Source organism: Styela clava, chromosome 14, assembly GCF_964204865.1.
Source record: "Styela clava chromosome 14, kaStyClav1.hap1.2, whole genome shotgun sequence".
NCBI classification, from domain to species: Eukaryota; Metazoa; Chordata; class Ascidiacea; order Stolidobranchia; family Styelidae; genus Styela; species Styela clava.
The window spans coordinates 3,936,963-3,959,854 of record NC_135263.1 but is presented as its reverse complement, the minus strand read 5'-3'; the positions used below and the strand labels follow the sequence as shown (position 1 = coordinate 3,959,854).

At 36.2% G+C, this 22,892-nt stretch overlaps 1 protein-coding gene across 2 annotated transcripts in view; it reads left to right on the top strand.

Annotated features, from left to right (window-relative positions):
* Nucleotides 1-22,758, top strand: part of LOC120340477 (ras and EF-hand domain-containing protein-like) — a 34,697-nt gene extending 11,939 nt beyond the window's left edge. Inside the window, exons 1-11 of one of the 2 annotated variants that reach the window (XM_039408747.2) lie at nucleotides 6,694-6,812; nucleotides 12,772-12,958; nucleotides 13,366-13,446; nucleotides 13,729-13,844; nucleotides 14,894-14,962; nucleotides 15,990-16,127; nucleotides 16,441-16,915; nucleotides 17,732-17,873; nucleotides 18,236-18,435; nucleotides 18,823-18,942; nucleotides 20,587-22,758. In XM_039408747.2, coding sequence (XP_039264681.2) covers nucleotides 6,709-6,812; nucleotides 12,772-12,958; nucleotides 13,366-13,446; nucleotides 13,729-13,844; nucleotides 14,894-14,962; nucleotides 15,990-16,127; nucleotides 16,441-16,915; nucleotides 17,732-17,873; nucleotides 18,236-18,435; nucleotides 18,823-18,942; nucleotides 20,587-20,766 — 1,812 coding nt within the window. In that variant the 5' untranslated portion in view covers nucleotides 6,694-6,708 and the 3' untranslated portion in view covers nucleotides 20,767-22,758. Of the gene's footprint in view, nucleotides 1-6,693; nucleotides 6,813-12,771; nucleotides 12,959-13,365; nucleotides 13,447-13,728; nucleotides 13,845-14,893; nucleotides 14,963-15,989; nucleotides 16,128-16,440; nucleotides 16,916-17,731; nucleotides 17,874-18,235; nucleotides 18,436-18,822; nucleotides 18,943-20,586 lie in introns of those variants that run through there. The other variant, XM_039408746.2, reaches the window with a different exon arrangement.
* Nucleotides 22,759-22,892: the final 134 nt, after the last annotated feature.

Sequence of the window (22,892 nt, the reverse complement as noted above, 5' to 3'; positions counted from 1 at the left end):
GTGTTCAGGTTGTGCGCCATCTTGGTGCGCATATTAGGAGGTCCGACAATTTCATATACCCTTTTGGGGAGTGAATTTTGGGGTGCTAATATTGTGGAAGATTATAACAATTCCCAAAAGTAGCGATAGGAAGATGTTTTGACTAGAATTCAATGTAATTTACTGTTTTAATTTCAAGTTTTGTGAGGATATTGTGCTCGGGGGTTGTTAGATTTATTAGATAGCGGACTCTGATGACCGTGTATGGTCGTATTACTAGCTTATGAAACAGCGACACTCATAGGCCTAAAATCTAATTATGTATAAAAGATGGAGGCTTCAGTAAGTTTGGGTATTTTATGAAAATCTTATTACTGAGATATTTTTTTGTTTAGTTTCCTCGGACCATAATGTGATTAATATGATAACAAAAAATTCACAAAACTGCATCTTCTAATGGTGTATTGAAACATAGTTTAAAAGAAGTACAAGTTCTTATCTTATAACTGTTTTACCCGTGTCCGGAAAATTCGTCGCAGGAAATTTCGCCGTAGGAAATTTCTTCGCATAGGGTTATGGTTGGGGGATGCCCTTAAATTCCAAATCTTTTCTAAATGAAAGGGCACTTCAAAAAGCTAACTGTTTTTATCACAAATACTTGTTTTACAGTAAAAATGCGGCGATTTTCCCTTTGCGGCGAATCTTCCTAGAACCGTTTTTACTCGTCCAAGGGTACCGTATTGAATAAATTAGCAGACCAAATTAGCGACCGACTTATTTGCTGATTGTTAATTTAGATTTGTTAAGTTGTTATTCAAAGCCTGTAGACGCTGATCGCTGTTTTCTAGACAGGTTGGGGTTTAAATTTGAAACTTCACAGCTGCATCCGTGACCTAAGTCCTTGAAAATTGTGAAGTCAAAGTTTGTTTACTGTTTGTGAGGCTTTATGTATCGGGCTACATCGGGGTTTAGTTTCTGAACTCAAAAACTGGTTGACTGTTTTTTGAAGAGTTTGCTCAAATCATACTCTGTTGAACTCACTCCGAAATAAAAGAGATTCGTTTTTGAGCAAAGTTGCATGATACCACGGAAATGCTGAAGGGTGAGAGATTATATAAAAATATGATGTGCATTATGAGCCAATAAATACTGTTTGAAGTGAAACTGCAGTTCACGTCATCAAAAATTAGATCCTGGGATTTTTACATATGAATAAATGAGTAAATTGCGCGACAAATAGAATCATTGTAACACCTAAATATCCTCTGGTATGATCTACCGCAACTGATAAATTGTGAAATTTTGATTTCTCGAGCGTTACATAACGTAAAATAATATCAATACTTATTTAAGTATGTAGTAAGTGTAGTTTGAATCGCAGATATAACTATGCCACATATAGGTACCAATATTTGTATCGAGTTGAAATTCATTTCAGGATGTAAATTTTCAATTAGATAATATTTACAGCAGTTTAGAATTTCAATTTGTGTCAGATTAAATTATTTGGTTTTCAAATATCTAAGTAACTTTAGAGTCGTGTTACACACTATCCTAACACTGGCATCAAGACAAATACAAAATGTTGAATTTAAGTTTCTTTTTCGTGCCTAATGTTTGGTATTTTGGTAAAGTTCTTCGACGCCCATGCGGCTGCGTCGTTTACGTGTTTGTTGTAAACTTCTTTTGTGTTTTGGAAATCAGGCGAATAAATTGCTTCCGCGGAATTTTCTGGAGGCGACTTCGAAATAGGATGCATCGATTTGTGGGTTTCTAAGTTTCATTATTGAGTTAGCTTGTGCTAGACGTTTTCCGAGAAATCGGCTTAAAATTGAAAGCTATTTGGAAAGATATTTGCCATACAATTAGGACTAGAGTTGTAGGTAAGTATGAGCTGGATTCTAGAGTACTAATTCGGCTCTAGTCGGAGATTAATAAGGTTATTGGATTATATCGTTTCAATTTTCAAGCCTATTTTAAATAAAGCTTTGAATTAAAAATAACTATTATGGTGAGTCTGTTCTTGTACAAAGTCTCCATAAATCTTTTTTAATTATAAAAAATTTATCATTATATTTAGTATTTAATTTTATAATTGTAAGATACTTCGTAGACACCTTGTATGTTCATAGCATGCAAGATTTCAGTATGCTATGGCCAGGACAGGATGATTATAAGACTTTAGGCCAAAGTTAGGTCGAGTTTAGGGCAATCTTGTTTTGTGAAAGGTTTTCCCGCAAAAGTCGCCAACGTGAACATATATTTCGGTATTGCACACATTGAGTAAATAATACGGGGTGATTAGAAAACAGAAACTATAATTTCTCAATTACGCTACTTCTACGAAAATAAAGAAGATTTATTTAACACTTGAACGTCTGTTTGCGTATGATTGTTCCTGAAAGTTTCAGTAAAAGTTACATTCTCTCTAGAATATCTTCCTAATGATCTGGGTTCTGTTTTTTGTTACTTGTATTATATCTATAATACCTAATGTACGGTATAAATCGACATGCTTATGTATATATCTTTTGTGGAATAAAACTATCCTGTCCTATGTCAATATTTCGATTCATGCGTCACTGTTAACTTATTGCTGATAGGTGACAGTTATACGGAAATAAACACGGAAGTCCATATTCGGGAAAAGATCCCTCACCCCAATTCCATACTTATCTTATAAACCAATATTGACACATGACGTGGATATTTTTGTTTTAGCCAGTAGTCTTTGTTGGATTATTATTTTAGTAGTTTATTAACTGCAGGTATTGTCACACGTAGTATTTATTACTTGTACTTCGTTGGGATAAAGACCTAGTTAGTGTTCATTCCCAAGGAAGCATTACTTTTGTGCGAATGCTTTTAAGTTACCAAATTATGTAAAGCATAGTGGCTGTGGATGTTTAGGTTGGTTTAGCTTAGTTATATAAAAGTTTAAAAAAATTGTTAGGATTAACATATGAAGTGGAATTCGTGGAAAAGCTCATGGTCCGTGCCGAAGTGTTCTTTGAGAGAGTCATCGACACGTTTAGCAGATATATTATTGGACGCGGGATGGACATATGAATCGTTTTGTTATTATGTTGTTGTTGTTCTTCTTGGTATTTTTTTGTTGTTATGAAAAAATCGACCAATTGTTTTGAAATTTTCAGTGGTTGAAGAATGTTTTTTATGACGTTTTCATGTTCATATATTTTAGCCTAGCTTACTAGTTGGTTTTAGTAAAGTAAAATATTATCTCTTTCATTTATGTTTTTGTAATTTCAAGTTTCAGACAGCGGGTATACTTAGAATAAATATTTTTGGTAGCGCTATAAAATCGTCATCTTTAACATATGATTGAATAGATGCAATCAATACATTCGCGTATTTTTGTATATTTATTTCTGGCCCAAACCCCATTTAGCAAGGTTTGTGTTGTTCTGTGATTTTTTGTGAGGGTATGGCAATGAGCCGGCACACGATATTCCTCATTTCTCATCTTTTTAAAAGTTTTGTTATCTCTCTAAAATTCTCCATTCTTAATTTGTGTGTAATATGGAGTTTTCAAAATAACATATTCATATGAAGTCTAAACCTGGTGGTACCACAATCTACTAGCACACCAAGAAATATCTTAGCTTTATTACAGAGCATTAGATTAACGTAAACTGGTTTGTTGTAATATAAATCTCTTTTTATGATTAAAGTATCGTTTAGCAATAATTTTATCACATAAGTCTTAATAAATCGTTTGCTGAAAAATTTCAAGTTGTCAGGAAGAAATTTTCTTATTGTGAGTTTTTATCAGTATTTTTCATTATTCTCAATTATCCACGAAAGTTACTAGTTACTTATAAATGATACTATATTTTCCAGTTTTTTTAACAAGTCCATGTTACAGACGCCGTGCTTTCATATTAGCAGGGAAAATCTTCACGCATTTCGACCAAGTAGGCAGGCTCAATCTTTTTTCTGTGAAGTACCCCCCCGAGTCACGCACGATGCAATCAACGCGAACCCCAGGTAATCAGACACCGAACAAAGTTATGATATATACTGATATATTAACTAACAATTTGTTGCAACACCAATTCATTGACCATATGTAACTAAAATGAATCGTCTTGTTGATATTATCGCCCTTTTCGTCTGCCTAACTAATGAATTCTTAAAATCTCTCCCAAGTTGCAATAGGCATAATCACTTCTCCAATGCTCACAGCACGCTGTCTTTGAAGATTCACAGTTTGTAGTCTAGAGATGTACCGATGTATCGGTATCGGCATCGGCAATATCGTCCAATTTTTCGGTATCGGTAGAGTATCGGTAACGACTATATGTAGGCCGATATTTCCGATATATTTATCTTCTACATATCATTCAGAATGCTTCAAAAATTAGGTTAGAATACTGACCTTGAAATTATTTTTTGCTTGGATAGATCGTCAATTATATGAGCCATGCACGTCCCCGCCCCCGCTTGTAGGAACGGGAATCGGATTCTAGTGTGTTTTCAGCCATTTATCAGCCAAACTGGCTCAATAAATTTGAGTATTTTCGCAGCCAATATATCAATCGAATATTAGTAGGTTTTCCGATGTGTGAAATATAAAATTCGACGTTTTATTGGCACAAAATCCTGCGCACGTAACTCAATGTATCAGTTTCATACGATAAGTAGGCTAAACATTTATTTATTTTACCACCAACAGTAGCCAAATCCTATTAGTTTTCTAATCGAACACCAAGATTACTAGTGCCAATGCTCAATGCATTTGAATCAATTAACGCATTTAGATCCCAAACATCAATTTTCGGGGCTCCCGAAGTATGCGAACCAAGATGGCGGACATCGGAATGTAATATGTGTATAGGTTAGGGTTAGGCCATAATTTTAGCTATAAATACTACGGGAGGCTCTTGGCTAGTCTTCGAACTGATAATAGGACTAAAATAAGGAAAATTGGATAAAAATTATCGCCTAACCCTAACCTGTTACCCATGTTACGTTCCGATGTCCGCCATCTTGGTTCGCATACTTCGGGAGCACCCAATTTTCTTATTATACATATTTGATATCTCTCTTTTTTGATCCAAAATAATGTGCACTATGAATAATGCTCCAACACTATTGTTTTAACTCATCTGCCCTACACAGTCGGGGTAATATTTACATAGTATAGGAATATCGGCCCTTTTCAAATATCGGCGTATCTGTATCGGTATCGGCGTTTTTAGCTGGTGTCAGATCGGTATCGGTATCGGCGACAAATGTGGTATAGAATATAGATACATCTCTAAGTTTGTACACAAAGCCTTGAACTTCACATTGTTGCGTCATAATCACAACAACGCAAGGTCAGGGAAAATCTACGTTTCAATTGGCACGCATTTTCCCGTGGTAGAAATAAAGGATATTGAAAAACAGCAACATACAAAAACTCGACGGTCATCCAAGTACCCCTGAAAATCTTCTCTTGAACCCCTGGCGGTTCGCGAACCCCCAGGTTGAGAATCCCTGAAATAGGGTATCCTTGAAGATTGTTACCTATAAATAGTATTATATTTCCTAGTTTTTTTAAATATCGGATTTTACGGACCAAGAGCGCCATCTATCGACAGTCCATGTTTTTATTTTTCGCGGGCAAAGAAATTTCGAGTCACAGCCGTTCATAAGTAAATCTTATCTGGAATTGTTTCACCATTTTGTGCCAAAATAAACGTCCGGAATAATGGAATGATTAAATGTGGTTAATCGGATATATAAAGCAAAAATCATCCACTAAATTTTCATTTTGGGTAATTAAAGTCTGGCAGAAAGACCAAGAAGTCATTTACTGTATATTAAAAACTATAGCTAATAAATAACCATTTAAATTATTGTCTATATTAACTTACAGCTTTCCTAGATTCAAACTAGATGAAAATATTTCGTCCAGCATCGTTCTCCATTAGGTAGCGATACCTATTATTTCAGAATGTATAGGGAATTATTCGGTTTTAAACATCACTTCTGAAATAGTCAAGCAATGACCTAATGGGAGCCTGCAGACAAACATACATTTTTTGTTAAATGCGGTTATATTATCGGCGTTCCAGAAGTATGTGTACGAATATGAAGGTAACTAACTTTGTTCGCCTATTTTACATCAAGTTGTGTAAAGGGACTGAAACCTATGGGCAGAGTATATTCACTTGGCTAAGACAGACAGTCCTCGAACTCGTAATCGGACTAAAATAAGGAAAATCGGAATAAAATCATGGCCTAACTCTCACCTGGTACACATATCACGGGAGTACCATATTATTTCAGTTGTAAGTCAACACATAACCATTCTTTCTTCTTTACTGTTTCGATTTACGCCCTATGTAAATACCAAATGTATTAGTTCAATTACTTCAGGCGCGCCCAATAAACCTATTCAACCTATGTTTATTTCGATATAAATTAGCATTCAGTCGTGACGGAATACGTGAAATTGAAAATGGAATCCGGGTTAAGTCGGGGTTAGGTGTTAAAATTAATTTACGGTACGTACGCGCAGGCAAATTGCATATGTTGATTTTTTTACTTCTGCGATTTATTAGATTAAGCTACGAATCGTGGTAAATTTGAATTAATAAAGAAAACGCGACACTTATTTTCATTTCTCCAGATTCCCAAGGGAGGAAAAATTAAATTAATATTGAATATACGGGATCAAGAAATGGAAATTTAATGTTGTGAAAACTGATTTCTATCCAAATGTTGGTCTCCTCCGTGCAAAATCAATGCCCGTATCGGTTTTACATCATTGTTATTGACAGTATATTTTTAGGCGATACAGAAGTGTGTGTAGCAATATGGAGGTAACTATTTTTTTTTCCTATTTTACATCAAGTTGTGTGAAGAGACGGAAACTTGTGGGTAGACGGTTTTCACTTGGTTAACACAGACAGTCCCCGAACTCATAATAGAACTAAAATAAGGATAATCAGAAAAAAAGTATGGCCTAACCCTAACCTGGTACACTCATTACGAGAGTACCGGTTTTACGTCATCGTTATTGACAGTATATTCCTATGTGAGCTTTATGTTAGACCTCAAATAAAATACGAGTAGAGGATTTGCAAGCGTCCCGTGACACGCTATGAGCTCAGCAGGGTGTTGACAAAGTTTTGTATTAAATTAGGTAAAAGAACTTTGATGTGCTTCGTGCAACTTATGTTGCGAATATGAAGGTGTATTGAACTTAGTAAAGGGAAGAGCTTGGTTTAAAAATAAATCAAAAAGATTAGAACTTTGAAAATATAGCAGGACTTTAGGAATCTCACTGATTTTATGATGATTACGTCCGAGGCGGGGAAATCACTGTTTTATAGAATTTTCAGTGGTTGAAGATTGTATTTATCGTTAGAACGCTATTGCTTTTTTTCAGAACTTTCTATTGGCTCTATTTGATTCGTTTTTCACTTCAAAATTTCGTGTGATGACTTCTTGAAAATTAATACTAATTATTTGTAGCGGTTCTTCGCCCCCTTTCTTGCTTATCTCTACTACGCGGAAGTCGGAAGTTTTTGACGGTACCGGTACTGCGAAAGGCAAGGTAGACAGACTACTGCTTCGCTTTTGTCCTCGTATCCAAATATTTGAGCATTGCTCTCTTGTACTTAAATTTGTTGGCATAGTTGGGTAAAATACCTGGTCTGAATCCCATAAAATAAAATAAACTGGGTTGGCAATTTTAATCGAAAAAGATTCTGCTTCTTCCAAACTGTAGTAGATTCTTACCTAGCAAAGACTGCTTGTTCAGTGCCATGTTCCAAGCGAAACGCATATAAATAGGTTGTATAATAAGTCATTTAGCTTCACGTCTAATGTGAGATATGATAGGCAAATTGCCGATGCCTTTGTATTTGCTATTTAAATGAATGACGCGTTTGAGTTGCGAATTTTAGTTTAGTCATTACCGGATCAATGTCCAATGTTATTATTGGCAATTATTTGATCATAGTCAAAGTCAAAAAGTCCGAACTGAAAAATGTTGGATAAGATAATGCGAGCATGGAGTAATTATGCATAGATCGATGTGTAGGTTTTCTTTTTCTATAAGTTTGTTCAAATTGAGAAAGGTCTGACAGAGTTTGCGTAAATACCGGGCCCACGCCCACAACTAAAAATTGAGATGAGTACTTTCGGTTATGGAGACCGAGGCTTTGCTTTAAGAAAATTGCATATAAAACGTAATTCAGTACCACATAGTTGATCACACACGACGATTTTTTAAACAAATTTGCGTTCACAAATTAGCTGATTTATGCACGGAAAACGCAAAAATAGCCTTTCTGGGATCAATCAATACTGTAATTAATTACTTGAAACATTATAAATTTTATTCCTGTTGTTCGATTCGTCAATCAAAGTGTAAGCTCCAAATACGACGCATCGTTTCCTTTTTATTTTGAATGAAAATAAACGCTTAAGACATTGACAAAGAAGTTTTATTGATGTTATATTTTCGATCGAGATACTTGGACACGGTGCGTTACCCTTGGAGTATCGCTCGTAGGAGTATCCTTATGTGTTTGCGGTTGAAGATTATAATTTCTAGATATCGAAGACATTTAAAGGTCGCTTTAAATTTTCACGCGTGATGTTTCGAATCGCTCTGCAGAAGGCTCGGGACCAGGAGTCACACAGGTTGTAATAATTAAGTAGCTATCTCTAACTTCCAGTCGTGTAAGAAACTTTCTACTTTTCTGATTTTGTATATAAATATAGTAATCTCATATTTATAATAACATTATAACACATATAAATCTGTAAATCAAAGTAGTTTTTCTGGGAGGTAGGCTGTGTCGAATCTGAAAAATTCGAATCTTGTCATAAATTTTTTCTAATAAGTTTTTTTTTGCTGATACAATACTAATATATAAATCACAGTAGCTTATTTGTAAATCGCTTTTTCACTCCACAAAAGGATCTAATATATGAGAAGCTGATATTTTTACAAGTACCTGAAACTTTCAGAATTGACAATTTACTACAACCTGTGTGAAATGGGATGCAGGATCTTTAACCTATTTCGTTAACATAGTTTTCGCGTTTGCACTGAAAATTTAGTTAGAAATTTTTATGTTAGTGTTTATCAACTTTTGAGCCAGACGCTCTGATCATCAGGATATTGTTTCTGGAATGCGACCTCTCTGATTCGCTATGAATGCCAGTTAAATTTCCAACTCTTTTATTCAAAGTTCCACCTCGTGGAACTATCCAATAATACTGGTATCAGACGTTTTGCTTTTAAAAGATTAATGTGTTCTAGTTGACTGGAATCCTGTCGAGATGCGCACGTTTACGCGCGATATTTGTACAAATAACAGAATTCGCGTATTGAACTTGTGTACAATAGCGCCTCTGGTTATAGAAATATGTCAAAGTAAAGTAGTCATATTTTTTGAGTTGTTCTGAATCAAAAAAAAATTATATTCGTACAAACAACAGAATTGTAAGTTGAACTTCGATCGACTTCTTTGAATTTTAGATGAGAAATAATGTTTTGTTTTTACCAATGTCGTTTTTTTTATTTCGTTGCACAAATAACAGATCAGATCGATTAGTGCTTTATTCAACTGTTAGAACAGGAGGATAGAATTTACATATTTAACGCGGGGGAGAGGAAAGCTGATAAGGCCGCGTAATCATATGGTGAACCACAGCCTCTTGTACGGTTACCAGTCCAAGTCAGGCATGGGATTAGTTCGCCAGTTATTTGTTTTCAGATTGCATGTATGTTGCAACTTTTGAGACTTAGATTTTTGGAGTGCCCGGTTACAGCCCTGGGTATGGAATTATTTCAAAGTTGTCATATTATTTGAGTGACCCTGAACTTACTTTGAAAGATATAAAGGAAAACTTTCATTAAGATATTGTTTATGATAAATTTCATATTTTATATAGCAAGGTGGTCATGGAATGTTGGATGAATGATGTTTTCGGAATCGATTTAGCGGGACTGACTACTAATCATACTTTTGCGCTGGTAAATTTGTATGTGTGTTGTAATACAAGGATGCCGCAGCAATGTAGATATTGCTAGTAATCAGAGATTTGTGTACAATACAATTTTGACGTACTTGGGATATTTACATTTCAAAAGGTGGGATTACTCATCGACAGACAGAATTCTTTCTATATTTATGTTTGCTGTGAAAAAAAGTAAAGATACTATCTATCTTATTCCACCACCAATATTCTGATCTGCTTTTTTATATATAAAACTTATCTTGGGTTTAAATTTAGTTAGAATGAGGGGGGGTTTAGGGGGTCAAGACCTGGGGGTGTCAAGTTTTGCGGACCCGCTTCGGTCCAACTTGGCAATTTGAAATTTAAGAATCCCCTCTGATTCACAAACAACTTGCAGCGGGACAGTAATATAAATTTGTAACATTGAAATAATGGTAACACTCATTATATTTTCTAAAGGCACGAGCGTAATTTAATAGAACACTTAAACGTATGAAACCGAGCGAAACAAATTTACTAAAAAGTCGGTGTACGTTTAAAGAACGTAATTGGAATTGGTTGAATTGTAATTCATAGGTAATTAGTCTGTAATAACATGAGGGCGTGGGGCTGAGTTCTTTCAAATTTCTAAGCGATTTCGAAATATATAGAAATGGGTTGTAAATATCATAAGTAATCTAGATAATGTCTATCAAGGTGTTTATAATAGGACGCGGTGGACTGGTCTGTATTTAATGTACAGGGTGTCCATAAAGTCCCTTTACAATTTTAATTTTGTCATGAAGTCTGTTCTTAATATATCTTAACCAGGTTTTTTGTTTTTTAATCAGTAATTGTTCAAGTATTTTTACTTCATTTAATACATCTGTGGGGGCCTAAACAATATATGATATCGATAAATTCCCTTTGCAATTTAAAAAATCGCAAGACTTTTAAGGACACCCTGTGTGTATTTTTATTCGCTTAAAAATGTAACAACATCGGCATAATAAATAAACATTAGGAACATGATATATTTTTAAGACCTTGCTGGTCCAAAACGCGCAGTTGTACCCTTCACATACAACCACGGCTTGATATCGGTTGGAACGTTAGGCATTACTAGGCAGGCATTGTAAGTTAGAGCAGTGGTTCCCAACCGTTTTTGTTGACTTCTTCCTCTCGCTTCGTGCGGAACTATCATCTCACCCCACTGTGCTTAAAAACTACTTTGTTTATTCAATCCTTAGCTAGTATTGCGCACAAGTTGCACTCCCGCTTTTTTACCGCTCAAGTAGTTTATATTTAATGTGCGCATAAATAAGTATTATAATAATAATGAAGTAAAGAATATTAGTAATATTATACCAAATGGGTTTCCTGGTTGGGCAACATTTTGGATTCAAATCACCAGGACGCGATGAATTTGGCAGGCAATGCTGAACAAGAAAACTTTCTGTATTTCTAGTAGCTCAGTGCGTATCAGTTACCGTTTGTCCGAAGCCCTATTTGGAGTGAATGTGCTGGATCGCCTCATAAAAAATATTGGCAATTTTCGTGCGCTATAAATCGTTATATGTGTATGTCTGAACAAACTCCTAAAGGAAATTGATATTTGTGTTAAATATTCTGTTTTCTGTTATATTTTTAGAGAGGGATGTTGCGTTTCGTCCGGGCTTTTTTGTTGCGTTTCCGGCTTTCCGTCTCTCTTAGAGATTGAAATTTTCAGATTAGACCTGCATTGATATTAACTCGATGTCTTTATATGTTAAAAACCTTCTCTCACATCTTGTTTGCCTTACCGTGACTGTAATAATTCTGTAAGGCTGTATGTAGAACCGGTGGGCTTTCGGTCCTCTCGAAAGAAACTATTATGACCTCAAATATCAGTATTTGCTCATCTAGAGCCTTGTTTAATTGCAAAATTGAACCTAAACTAATAAATTCACCAAGAATATGTTTATGTATCGTCATTGTTTTTTTCGTTTTATAAAATTGTCTTAACACATCGCACGAAAGCATTAATTACTGTTCTACAAGCTAAAAGGAAATACTTGACATGCGCTTAATGACATTTTCCGTTGTACCACAGCACAGTGCAAAATTGTGAAGCAGAAGACACACTGCTCAGATACAGTTCCGGGAAGGATGGTATTTAGACTTTGCTATGCTCAGGTTTTGGTTAGACTGTTATATGGATTTGCTAATTACGAACTGGTTGCGGGTTATATATGTGCATAGTATTGTTTTAGTGGGATTAGGAATTAATGTTATATCGAAAATATTTATGCCGAGAATTCAGATAATTAAGAATGCTGCTTTTTTTACTCAAATTCATCGTTCTACCTCAAAATCTTTGTTTTTATGTAAAATGTATAATATTACACTATATTTAATGATTTTGATGTGAAATAATTGCGTTCAGAATGATCGAAACCAAAAGTAATAGAGTCCAAATCTTCCAACTATTCACATATGCACATCCTTACCGCGTCGATTTCAATTTTTTTTTTACATTTGGTAAAGAGATACTTTATATACTTTACCTAATTCTTTTTTGTTCACGGTATATTAGACTTCACTTTTGAATGAGACAGGTTCGGCTGGTTGATGTAATTCGAAATAGTTTTATCCCAATGCCATAGTGCGCCATGTTGAAATACCTCGATTTTTTTGCGGGATTTTATAACAGTCCTTATATTGAAAACCGTCGGAGTTTCTTGGTCCGGATATAGCTCCGGATATGCCACTATATCCGGAAATGAAAGTTAATTCAATTGCAACCGGGTTTAGTGTAATGCAGTTCATTTTGTTACATCGCAGAGCTAATAAACAAAGTAGTGAACAAATCTCCCTTCTGGAGGAAGAAATGGAGACGCAGATCCTCCTCAAGGAGAATAAAGTTAGAGAAGAAGAGAGAAAAAGAGCGGACGAGGAGAGTAACAAAATGAAAAGCCAATACGAACAACAGATCGATCAACTCCAGAATGCAATTACGAAATTAAAGCAGGTTTGTGACAACATAATACGCGTTTCGCTTAATGCTTTTACGTCACAAGCATCGATTGAGTAATTGAGTTACTCCAATCGTTACAGATGTATTGGAACAGTAACTCGCGACAAAGTCATTTAAATTCAAAATTATGGAATTTATCGTGTTTTGCGGTATATTGTTCCGGTCCCTAAATTTATTTTTATTGTACCAACGGACAATTTGTCGAAACTTTTTTTTATTTTATAAGTTATGTTTTGTTATATCTAAAAAGTTATTAGATGGCATAACGAAAACTTACAATTAAATATGTAGTATTTTATTATGTAGGAGTATTTTCGTGAACCATTTTCCCTCTTTACCCGTATAACTTTTTCAAATCACTTAAAAAATTTGCTTTCATTTTCAATGCTCTTTTTGCACAGATGGATGAAAAGCTTGCATCCGGGTCTCCTTTCGAACGAGAACTCGAAAACATGAGAGAAAAAGTCCGAAAACTTAACCAGGTGAGGCCACTTTCTACTTTTGTTGACAACTTCCATTTTTTTGTGCTTAACAATTTCGTTTTAAGGTAGGCTGTTGCCAAGACGACGCTCAGACGAACTCTAAAGGTTGAATTATTATTTTTTTCAATCCTCATTCCTTGAAATTAGAAGTATATTCTATACCTAGTTTTTGAGATTTCTTTTGAACTGCTCCGCCTGGACACCTATACATACCATCTATAAAATTGAATACATTTCGATCACCGTGAGATTTTACATTAAAATTGTTATGTTTCACTTCAGGAAAACTCAGAATTGAAGGCAAAACTTACAGAAACAGAGACGAATTTAATTCTTTTGCAAAATTCAATGAGAGAAATGGAAGTCACTCACCAAGAGAAAACACTAGAGTTTGCCAGGTATGGAATTACGATGGCTCATTTACTGATTGTTTGGTTTACCTGTTTATTTTCATCCAATGTTGTCCAAGTCCAGGACGCGTAAATTGGGTGCTCCTGTAGTATGCGAACCAAGATGTCAGACACCGGAATGTAGTATGTGTACCAGGTTAGGGTTAGCCCATAATTTTATTCCAATTTTAGTTCGATTACGAGTTCGGGGACTAGCCAAGTGACTCCCGTAGTATTTGTACCTGAAATCATGGTCGTACACGAACCTGGTACACATACTACGTTCCGGTGTCCGCCATCTTGGTTCACATACTACGGGAGTACCGGAAATTGGATAGGCTTGATCTCACAATCAAAAGATTTGCGTTTACTTGTCTATTATTTCGGTGTTGAGAAAACTCAACTCACTTCAAATCCATCCAGTATTCTCTCTCGTGGAATGAAAAATTTCACGATTGGATTTACTTCAGTCGGGCGAGAGTCAATCAAGTGTAATCTTTACTAAAAAGTTTTTTACGGTTAAATCACTAGGTGAAACCAAGGAAAAAGTATGTTTTTTAAAGATCGGATTATTACGCTGGTTTAATCAATCCCAATTAAATTATGCTACCTGTTTCACCCGAGACCCGACCTCAATCCCCTTTTCTAACATTCTAAATTGATTAATGGAATAGTTCTTAGATTTTTTGTTTGCGCGGCGCCAATTTATCAGGGAACAATCTCACACCGCACGCACCTACACGAAAAAATTGCCTCCCTAAAATAAAACTCAATTTTATGATCGTTGATAGTCATTTTGTGCATTTTAAAAATTTTAAATATAAAGGCAATGTCAACAAAACAACATGACGTCATAACATTTAAACTTATTTATCTAATGAGAGGTGTGCGAATGCTGCTCTGAACACATCTTTTCAAATATTCGATCATATATTAGTTATGTTTGCCCAATTCTGGTAATTTTCGGGGCGCACTCAGCAAATCGTGGTGGCATACTAGTACGCGGCGGCGCACTCTTTGAGAACAGCTGGATTAAAGAAACAATATTTTATTTACAGAGATGAGGATGAGGTCAGCCGAGTTCATGAAGAGAAAGAAAGATATTCCAAACAAGTTGAAACATTATAGTAAGTTGATTATCAGATTGTCAGAATACGTTTGGATGCTTGTTAGTCAAGCAGAATTGTTAAATCGATTGAATTCACTCAATACAACTAAATATAATAAGATCGGAGAACAGATATATTAGCCAACCATGCTGCAATCTTCAGAATAAAAAGAAAACCGATACAAAATTAGTGCAGCGTGAACTAATAACAAAAAATAAAGTGAACAGACAGTGTTGCCAGAAATTAACGAAAGTAAATGAAACGATATCAACAGATTGGCAACCGCTTTAAAAATATATCCTGCATTTAGAGTGTTGGATTAGGATTTTAGTGAGTTTTACAATATTACGCCGCTGGATTGAGACTCAAAACAAAAAAAGTCCTGTTCCACGTGTACAAAATCAAGTGATCCACTATACTGTTCTGTACGCTGTTCCTTTTCAATATTTCACGTTAAATGACCTGTTTGATGGCAATTAGAGCAACAATATCAGCGCCTTTACTGTTGAATGATACAAGTTCGGCAGGTTGATCACAGCAGTGCCATTGTGCGCCATTCTGAAATAACTCGATTTTTTTTTTTCATTACATTTCTTATTCCTGAACTCTGTCGGAGTCTTGTGATTCGGATATAGCTCCGGACAAAACTACAAAATGAAATTTGTTTTGACTAAAACCTTCTATTTCGTTCCCAGTCGCTTCTTCATAAAAGTGATGGGGAGATAGTTTGTAACAAGTGAACGGAAAGCGTTTATCAAGTCCATGCATCTTAAAACAAATAACTGGCTATCTAATCCCATACCCGGTAACCGGACGAGAGTCCGTGGTTCGCCATAGGATTGAGCCGTCTTATAGGCTTCCCTCTTCCCGGGATAAATATGTGGATTCTATCTATCCTATTGTGGTAACAATTAATATTGTGGCCGTCGGTCGCCATTACATTAATCAAACTCGTTTGCCATTGACTTTTCCGCGTATTGGAATGCCTATTGGCTCTCAAACCGGAAAACATTATTCTCTAAATCGGATTCTTTCATTTTTTCAGTTCCAGTAACCGGCAGCTTCTTGACTCCAACGACAGCCTTAGAGAAGCACTTGAAAGTAGTTTTAGTAAATACAAGAGAGTATCAGCCCAACATGCAAGATTACATAATGGTGCGATTCCTATGGAGTATTTAAACAGGTACATTTTATCTCTGAAATAAATTTTCAACTTTATTTTTTTTGTTTTCGGAACGCTATTTTGCGGCATTTGAAATATTGACCGCAGGGCGACCCCCCTTTGTACTGTAAAAAAATCAGTATTATACCTAGCAATTTTTCGTAGCTTGAGGGTCGAGTTTTTTTTCGAAATGTAGAAAAAAACATTTTTCTGTATCATACATAACAGTACATGGCCGGTAGCTCTTACGGTTCAACTTGTCAATTAGGAATTTCAGATCCCCTTCGAAAGTTTTCGGTTACCCCCCTGATCTTAAGCATACTTCATTTTACAGCCATGATTACCAGCGAAGTGGACGTTCATCCCGTGCATCCGTACTTGACAATGATGCTCTTGCTGAATGCGATCCGGGTCGAAAAACACCAGAAGTCAATGGATTTACAAACCACGAATTTGACAGCGGTGTCGGAACAATTCGAGACGATTTTGATGATTCCGATACCGATTATGGCGACGATTCGTTCAGAAGGGGCTCACGGTTGAGTAATTCTCTTCGTTCTCGGCCTCGACGTTACAACAGTAACGTAAGTTATATGTCTGACGGTTCTCGTCGTTCACGTCGCTCTTATCATAGAAGAGCTAAAAATGACTATCAAACACTCAGTGATGAAGATAATGACGTCACCAATGGTTCTGACATCACTGATGACGAATTACGGGATATATCTCAAAGTTCAACCCTCTCTTCCAGCTCGAGAGGAAGACTGAATCGTAAGAGTCCGCGGATGACCCCGACTTCAGCTCGAAAGGTAGGTTATATGAAAGCTAATATAATATTCAGGCGCTCCAGAAGTATGTGAACCAAGATGGCGGACACCGGAATGTAGTATGTGTACCAGGTTAGGGTTAGGTTATATTTTTATTCCAATTTCTTTATTTTCAGTTTTATTACGAGTAACGGGACTAGCCAAGTGACTCCCGTTGTATTTGTATTTTGTACCTGAAATTATGGCTTAACCCTAACCTGGTACACATACTACGTTCCGGTGTCCGCCATCTTGGTTCACATACTTCGGACGCCAATATCTGTCGTGAGAGACTTCGCCACTTCATTCCGAAGAAGGCTCAACACTGCCACTGATGCTCTTTGAAAGGCGCTTTTTTCAGATAACACTAGTTAAAGTGTTTGGCATGAATTACGCAATAAATTAACCGATGTCGGCCGGTTTTATAAAATTTCTAAACGCACCCTCAACTAAAGCTGGAAAAAGCCACTAATAAAAGTGTTGCAAGCAAAGACTAAGAAATATGATCAATTGAAATTATGATCATTTATGTGACAGATATGTCATTTGACACGATACTCCTACTTTTTACAATTCAAGTCATGACTGTCAGGAATATAGGAAGAAAGTGTTTCCACTTGCTAAGTGCAATTCTGGGCTATACTTATATACTTAAAACTGACCTCATACCAAGATTGAAAATGTGAACGGACTTTATGGACCCTGAATATTGTCTCTGTTATTTAAGTCAAGAGCTTTAATTACACAAAAATGCTATTTAAATGAATTGAACTTTTTCACAGTGTTAATCGCTAACTATTTTTTTTTTTTGAATTCCAGGTCATAACTCCTGACGTTACGCTTGGCCATAACAAAAGAATGTATAAAGTAGTTCTATGCGGAGATGTCGGCGTTGGAAAAACCAGTTTCATCTACAGAGTCTGTCGGAATGAATTCAACAGGCTGTCAAAGTCAACATTAGGTGAGTGTGGGGGTGTGTCAGGGGGCGGGCCGTGGAGTCGGAGTTGGGCGAATTTTCATCGATATCGTGGTTGAAGCCTAAGTATTTTCAACTCTTCCTAGTCGGAATTTGAAACAATCTGAAACAAATAACTGGCTAACGAATTCCATATGCGACATGGGCTTGTAACTGGACTAGAGACCGTAGTTCGCCATATGATTAGTTTAGGTGCCTTATCGGCTTTCCTCTCCACGAGATAAAAACGATATTTTTTCTTAAAACCTAAATAAAATTTGTGAAAGTGAAATGCATGGCCCTTGAACTCTTGAATATTTTTGTGGTGACGTGTCCTAATAAAAAGACAATGTTGTTATCATTACCAGGAGTCGATTTTCAAATCAAAACAATTCAACTTGAACACGACAAGTCAATATCACTGCAACTATGGGACACAGCTGGACAAGAACGATTCAGAAGTATTTCTGCTTCTTACTTCAGAAGAGCTGAAGGTGTATTGCTATTGTATGATTGTACCAGTCAGCATTCATTCATAAATGTACGAGATTGGATGGAAACAATCACGGTAAGGCCACGTTTCTAATGAATAAGAAGAGAGATATCGCTATTTCCAGTGGGCGTGATTACCTAGCGCAGCCCAACTTTTTTTTGAACTTTTTGTTCGTGTGACGCCAAAAAATCAGGGAAAAAACTGACGGCGCACTTACACGAAAAAAATTGCTGCCTTCAATTAAAACACAATTTGGTGATTGTTCATGATTTTTGAAGTTTGTAATCATGTAGGCCTAAAGAATAAAGGTAATGTCAACAAAACAACATAACGTCATAACATCCATCCCGTACCCGACATGGACTGGTAGCGTGGTTGGCCATATGCGTTATTCGCCTCGGCTTTCTATCTTGACTTTGACTTTCCGGCTAAATATTAACTTGTGATCTCTCTTTATTCCAGCCGGTCATACCCGATGGTTCTCCGATCATGATCTGCGGACACAAAGTCGATCTGAGAGAAGAACGAGAATTAGCTGGAAGACCTGTTGTCTCGTCACAAGAGGGCGCACAATTAGCCGCAGTAAGTAATATAACTTGCGTCGTTGTCTATCTTTGAGTGATACATGGTTTTGGCAATGTCTTTTATGGGCATTGTTCGCCGATTGTTTAAAAATTCTTTATTATCGATTTCGGTTTATAATTCGAAATAAGACAAGCTGGGATCTGATTGCAGTCTGATGTAACCGAGTATATTCTCGCGGGAGTAATAAACATTAACTTGTTCATATTAACACATTGGAATTCTGCCTATAAGATATAGGGATGGCGGAATCGAGTCTGGAATCGACTGTAATCGATTCCGATTCATTGGAATCGATTATCAAGGTTAAAACTTAAATCGAAAACAATGTGTAACGTTTTATGGCAAGTCTTTCACAAATATGTATAAACTGCTTTACTGCTATGCTGAGTTGCTGTGACGTCGCAAACACCACTCTATATATAATATATATGTGTATTGTTCGCTAGATGGCTTTTACGTTTATTTATTTCAAAAGTCTCTGTGGGTTCTGAGTGGTTCGTTTTCTTGTTTTTTCCATTTTTTTAGACTGTGACAGATTGAATATCCATACTGCTTAGTTTTGGCCTTCTTGTCCTTCCATATATTTGAACAAAGCTCTCGTGTTTGATTTCATATATGTATTGTTCAAGTGGGTATGTTTTCTCGGTAAGATATGTCGATGAATCGAGAATCGGAATCAAAAATTTAGGAATCGGATAAGAATCGAATACTTGTAAGTAGTCATACTCAGCATCCTCGGATATAACCGCACTCCAATGATTAGTGAATCGCCAATGGTGATGATGACGTGTGCGAAACTTTTTTAATAGACTGTTAGGAACTCAATTTTCGGACCTCTGAAGTATGCGCACCAAGATGTCGCACAACCTGAACTCAGGTTGTGTACCAGGTTAGGGTTCAGGTTATGCGACATCTTGGTGCGCACACTTCAGAAGTACCCAATTTTCTTTTGAGTTTCTGTAGAGAATTGGGACCTTCAGAAGTATGCGCACCAAGATGCCGCACAAACTGAACTCAGCTCGTGTACCCGGTTAGGGTTCAGGTTGTGCGACATGTTGGTGCGCATACTTCAGAAGTACCCAATTTTTTCTTTTGAGTTTCTGTAGAAAATTGGGACCTCCAGAAGTATGTGCACCAAGATAGCGCACAGCCTGAACTTAGTACGTGTACCAGGTTAGGATTCAGGTTATGCGCCATCTTGGTGCACATACTTCGGGAGCGTCGAAAATCGTGTCATCGATTATAACCATGGAATTCCGACCCCGGGGTATTCAATATTTTGACTCATACACCGAGGAAAAATTCTAAACTCAGACCTCACAGACCTATAATAAAAAATATTCTTTTGCAGTACCGGTATTGTTTAAAAACTTTCAACTTTCGCGTAGCAAGAGAGTAACACGAGAGAGGTCTAGAAACCCCTACACATAATTTGTATTAATTTAAGAGGTCATCAAACAAATTTCAAAGTGAAAAACGAGTTACATAACGCTCAGTGAAAGTTTTGAAATAAACAAAAATAAAATCTTCAACGACTGAAAATTTTAAAACAATTTAATCCAGGAGAATCCAGCAGGACATAATAACAAAACGATTCATTCGTACCTTTCGTGTCCAATAAAATATTTCACTTATTTTCAGAACTTCGGAGTTCTTTTCGTCGAAACCAGTGCATTGGACGGATGCAACGTGAATAACGCAGTAGCAATGCTGGCAAGACACATCAAACTAGATGACGACACAGTCGATACCGATTCGATCAAACAACTCGGGATATCGCCAGAAAAAGTTGAAGGACAAAATTGTTGTAAGCAAACGTGAAGAGTAAAATCTGGCAACGATGGATATATTCTACGGGAGATTCTTCATTCATTGACTGGCAATATCTCACATCTGAGTGTTCCTCATGCCAGTTATGAACTTATCTATTCATATAAACACCTCCGCCAACGCTCAAAATAAGAGAATTATTGATTATCTAGTTAGGGTTTGGGTTAGGGAGGCAGATGCGCTGGAAAATAATTTTTATGCATTTCTACCGTAGCTCATTGTTAGCTAGTTATTTTTGAGGTGGGCGCGAGACTTGGCGAATTCTAAAAAGGGGGCGTGGCCTAAAAAGTTTGAGAACCACTGCTGTGTACGGTTGTTCTCCTCGTGAATAATACAATTTTATTTAGTGTGACAATTTTTTATTTACTTCTTGCTTTTTTGTTTAAAATTATATTATTATTAATATTATAGTTAGTTTAAAATGAAATAGATTTTGCACATTTTTATCGATTTGTTACGAATTTGAAATGAAATTTTAATCCAATTTTTTTTTGAAAAATCTCGTTCTGTGAATTAGTATAAATTATTTTCTTGTTTACAATGTTTAGCCCTTATTGAATCAAAGCCTCATAATCACAAGGTTGAAACAATATTACCCCCCCCTCCCGATATCGCTTCCACGCCTTTTTCGTTGGGTGGCCGTGGCCCACAGCTTGGTTTCCATAATTAGGGGGGTAACCACACCCGTCAAAAAAATCTTTACAAAAAAGTGATTCTCATTATCAAAAATTTTGCCATTCCATGATTTGTTGTGCCCGAACCTATCTGCCTAGTTTTATGCCTAGCGAATGGGCGTTATATATTAGAAGAACTAGTCTCTATCACTGTTTCGAGTTTAAATTATGATTAGACACCGAGAACAGCACCTCAATTCTCAGAGTATAGTATTTAAAATTGTGATAGTAAAAGTTGCCAATATGTTAATGTTCTGCTCTTCGGAGCAATATTTTAGCCAGTGAATATTTTCATTCCAAGCGATTTTGTATGTTTTTACTCTTAATTCATTTCCAATTATTTCAATAACTGCTGGCGCTGGATTCCTCATATGAGACTCTCCGAACAAAGTTCACAATTTATCACGACCAGAATTAGCCGCCGGGCAGATAATTTCAAACCAAGATCTTAAACTCGCGATCTATATATAGATGGTTAGTCCCTTGCTCTTACAACTAGGCCAGGCCCATATTATCTTTAGTTAGGGTTTGATATTTTGTCATTTTCGCCATTCGACCTCCTTATAAATATTGACTTTTGAAGCGTAACGAGAAGTTGCAATGATATTTTTTAATTGACCCGCCAAAATGCAATTGAAGTATATTTAATCAACGCTGAATCCGCACACGGGCACATTTGCAATAACTTGTAATTTTATCTGTAACTAAATGCTAAAGGTGCGTCGATGTATGATATTGGAGTCAAATCTGTGCATAGCGGTGTCAGATTCTGCTACCAAATCATGGTAATTCCAAGCAAGTTGCAATGATATTTAATTGACCTTCAAATATTTTCAATCAACGTCGAATCCTCTGAACGGGCACATTTGCAATAATTATAATTTGGAATTATTTTATTGAAACATTTTACGATTAGAACTTTTCGCTTTTATTGCGGCCATGTCGAAAGCGCCATACCCTAGATTTTCCACTTATTATCAATTTAAACGTGTAATGCGATGTCTGAAATTCAAATTTTCGTTTCATGGGAAAACCCTAATATCAACAAATCACCCTAAACTCTGCCGCGCAAAGTTTTCTTGGGGTCGCAGTAGGGTGTCTGGCGTCGATTTGTGATTTCGCATCCTATCTTAGATTTTAAAAAAGGGCAAATTGCAATATAGCTTACATACTATACCAATTACTTATGATTTGATTTTATCGTTCCACGAACAAATCTTTTGATTTAGTAGAAGCGTATTATTATTATTTTATCAAATTATTGAAAAAACGTTTTTTTTTACAAAACGAAATAAATTTATGGAGTGTAGAAGAAGTCTGCCAAGTCTTTGTGTTAAAGATTCGAATATCGGGTGAGGCTCTCAAGTTTCATGAGAGATAACGGTACACTTCGCAGGTAGCTGCCTAGTCTTCGCACGTAGATTCGCGTTAATATAGTCTCTA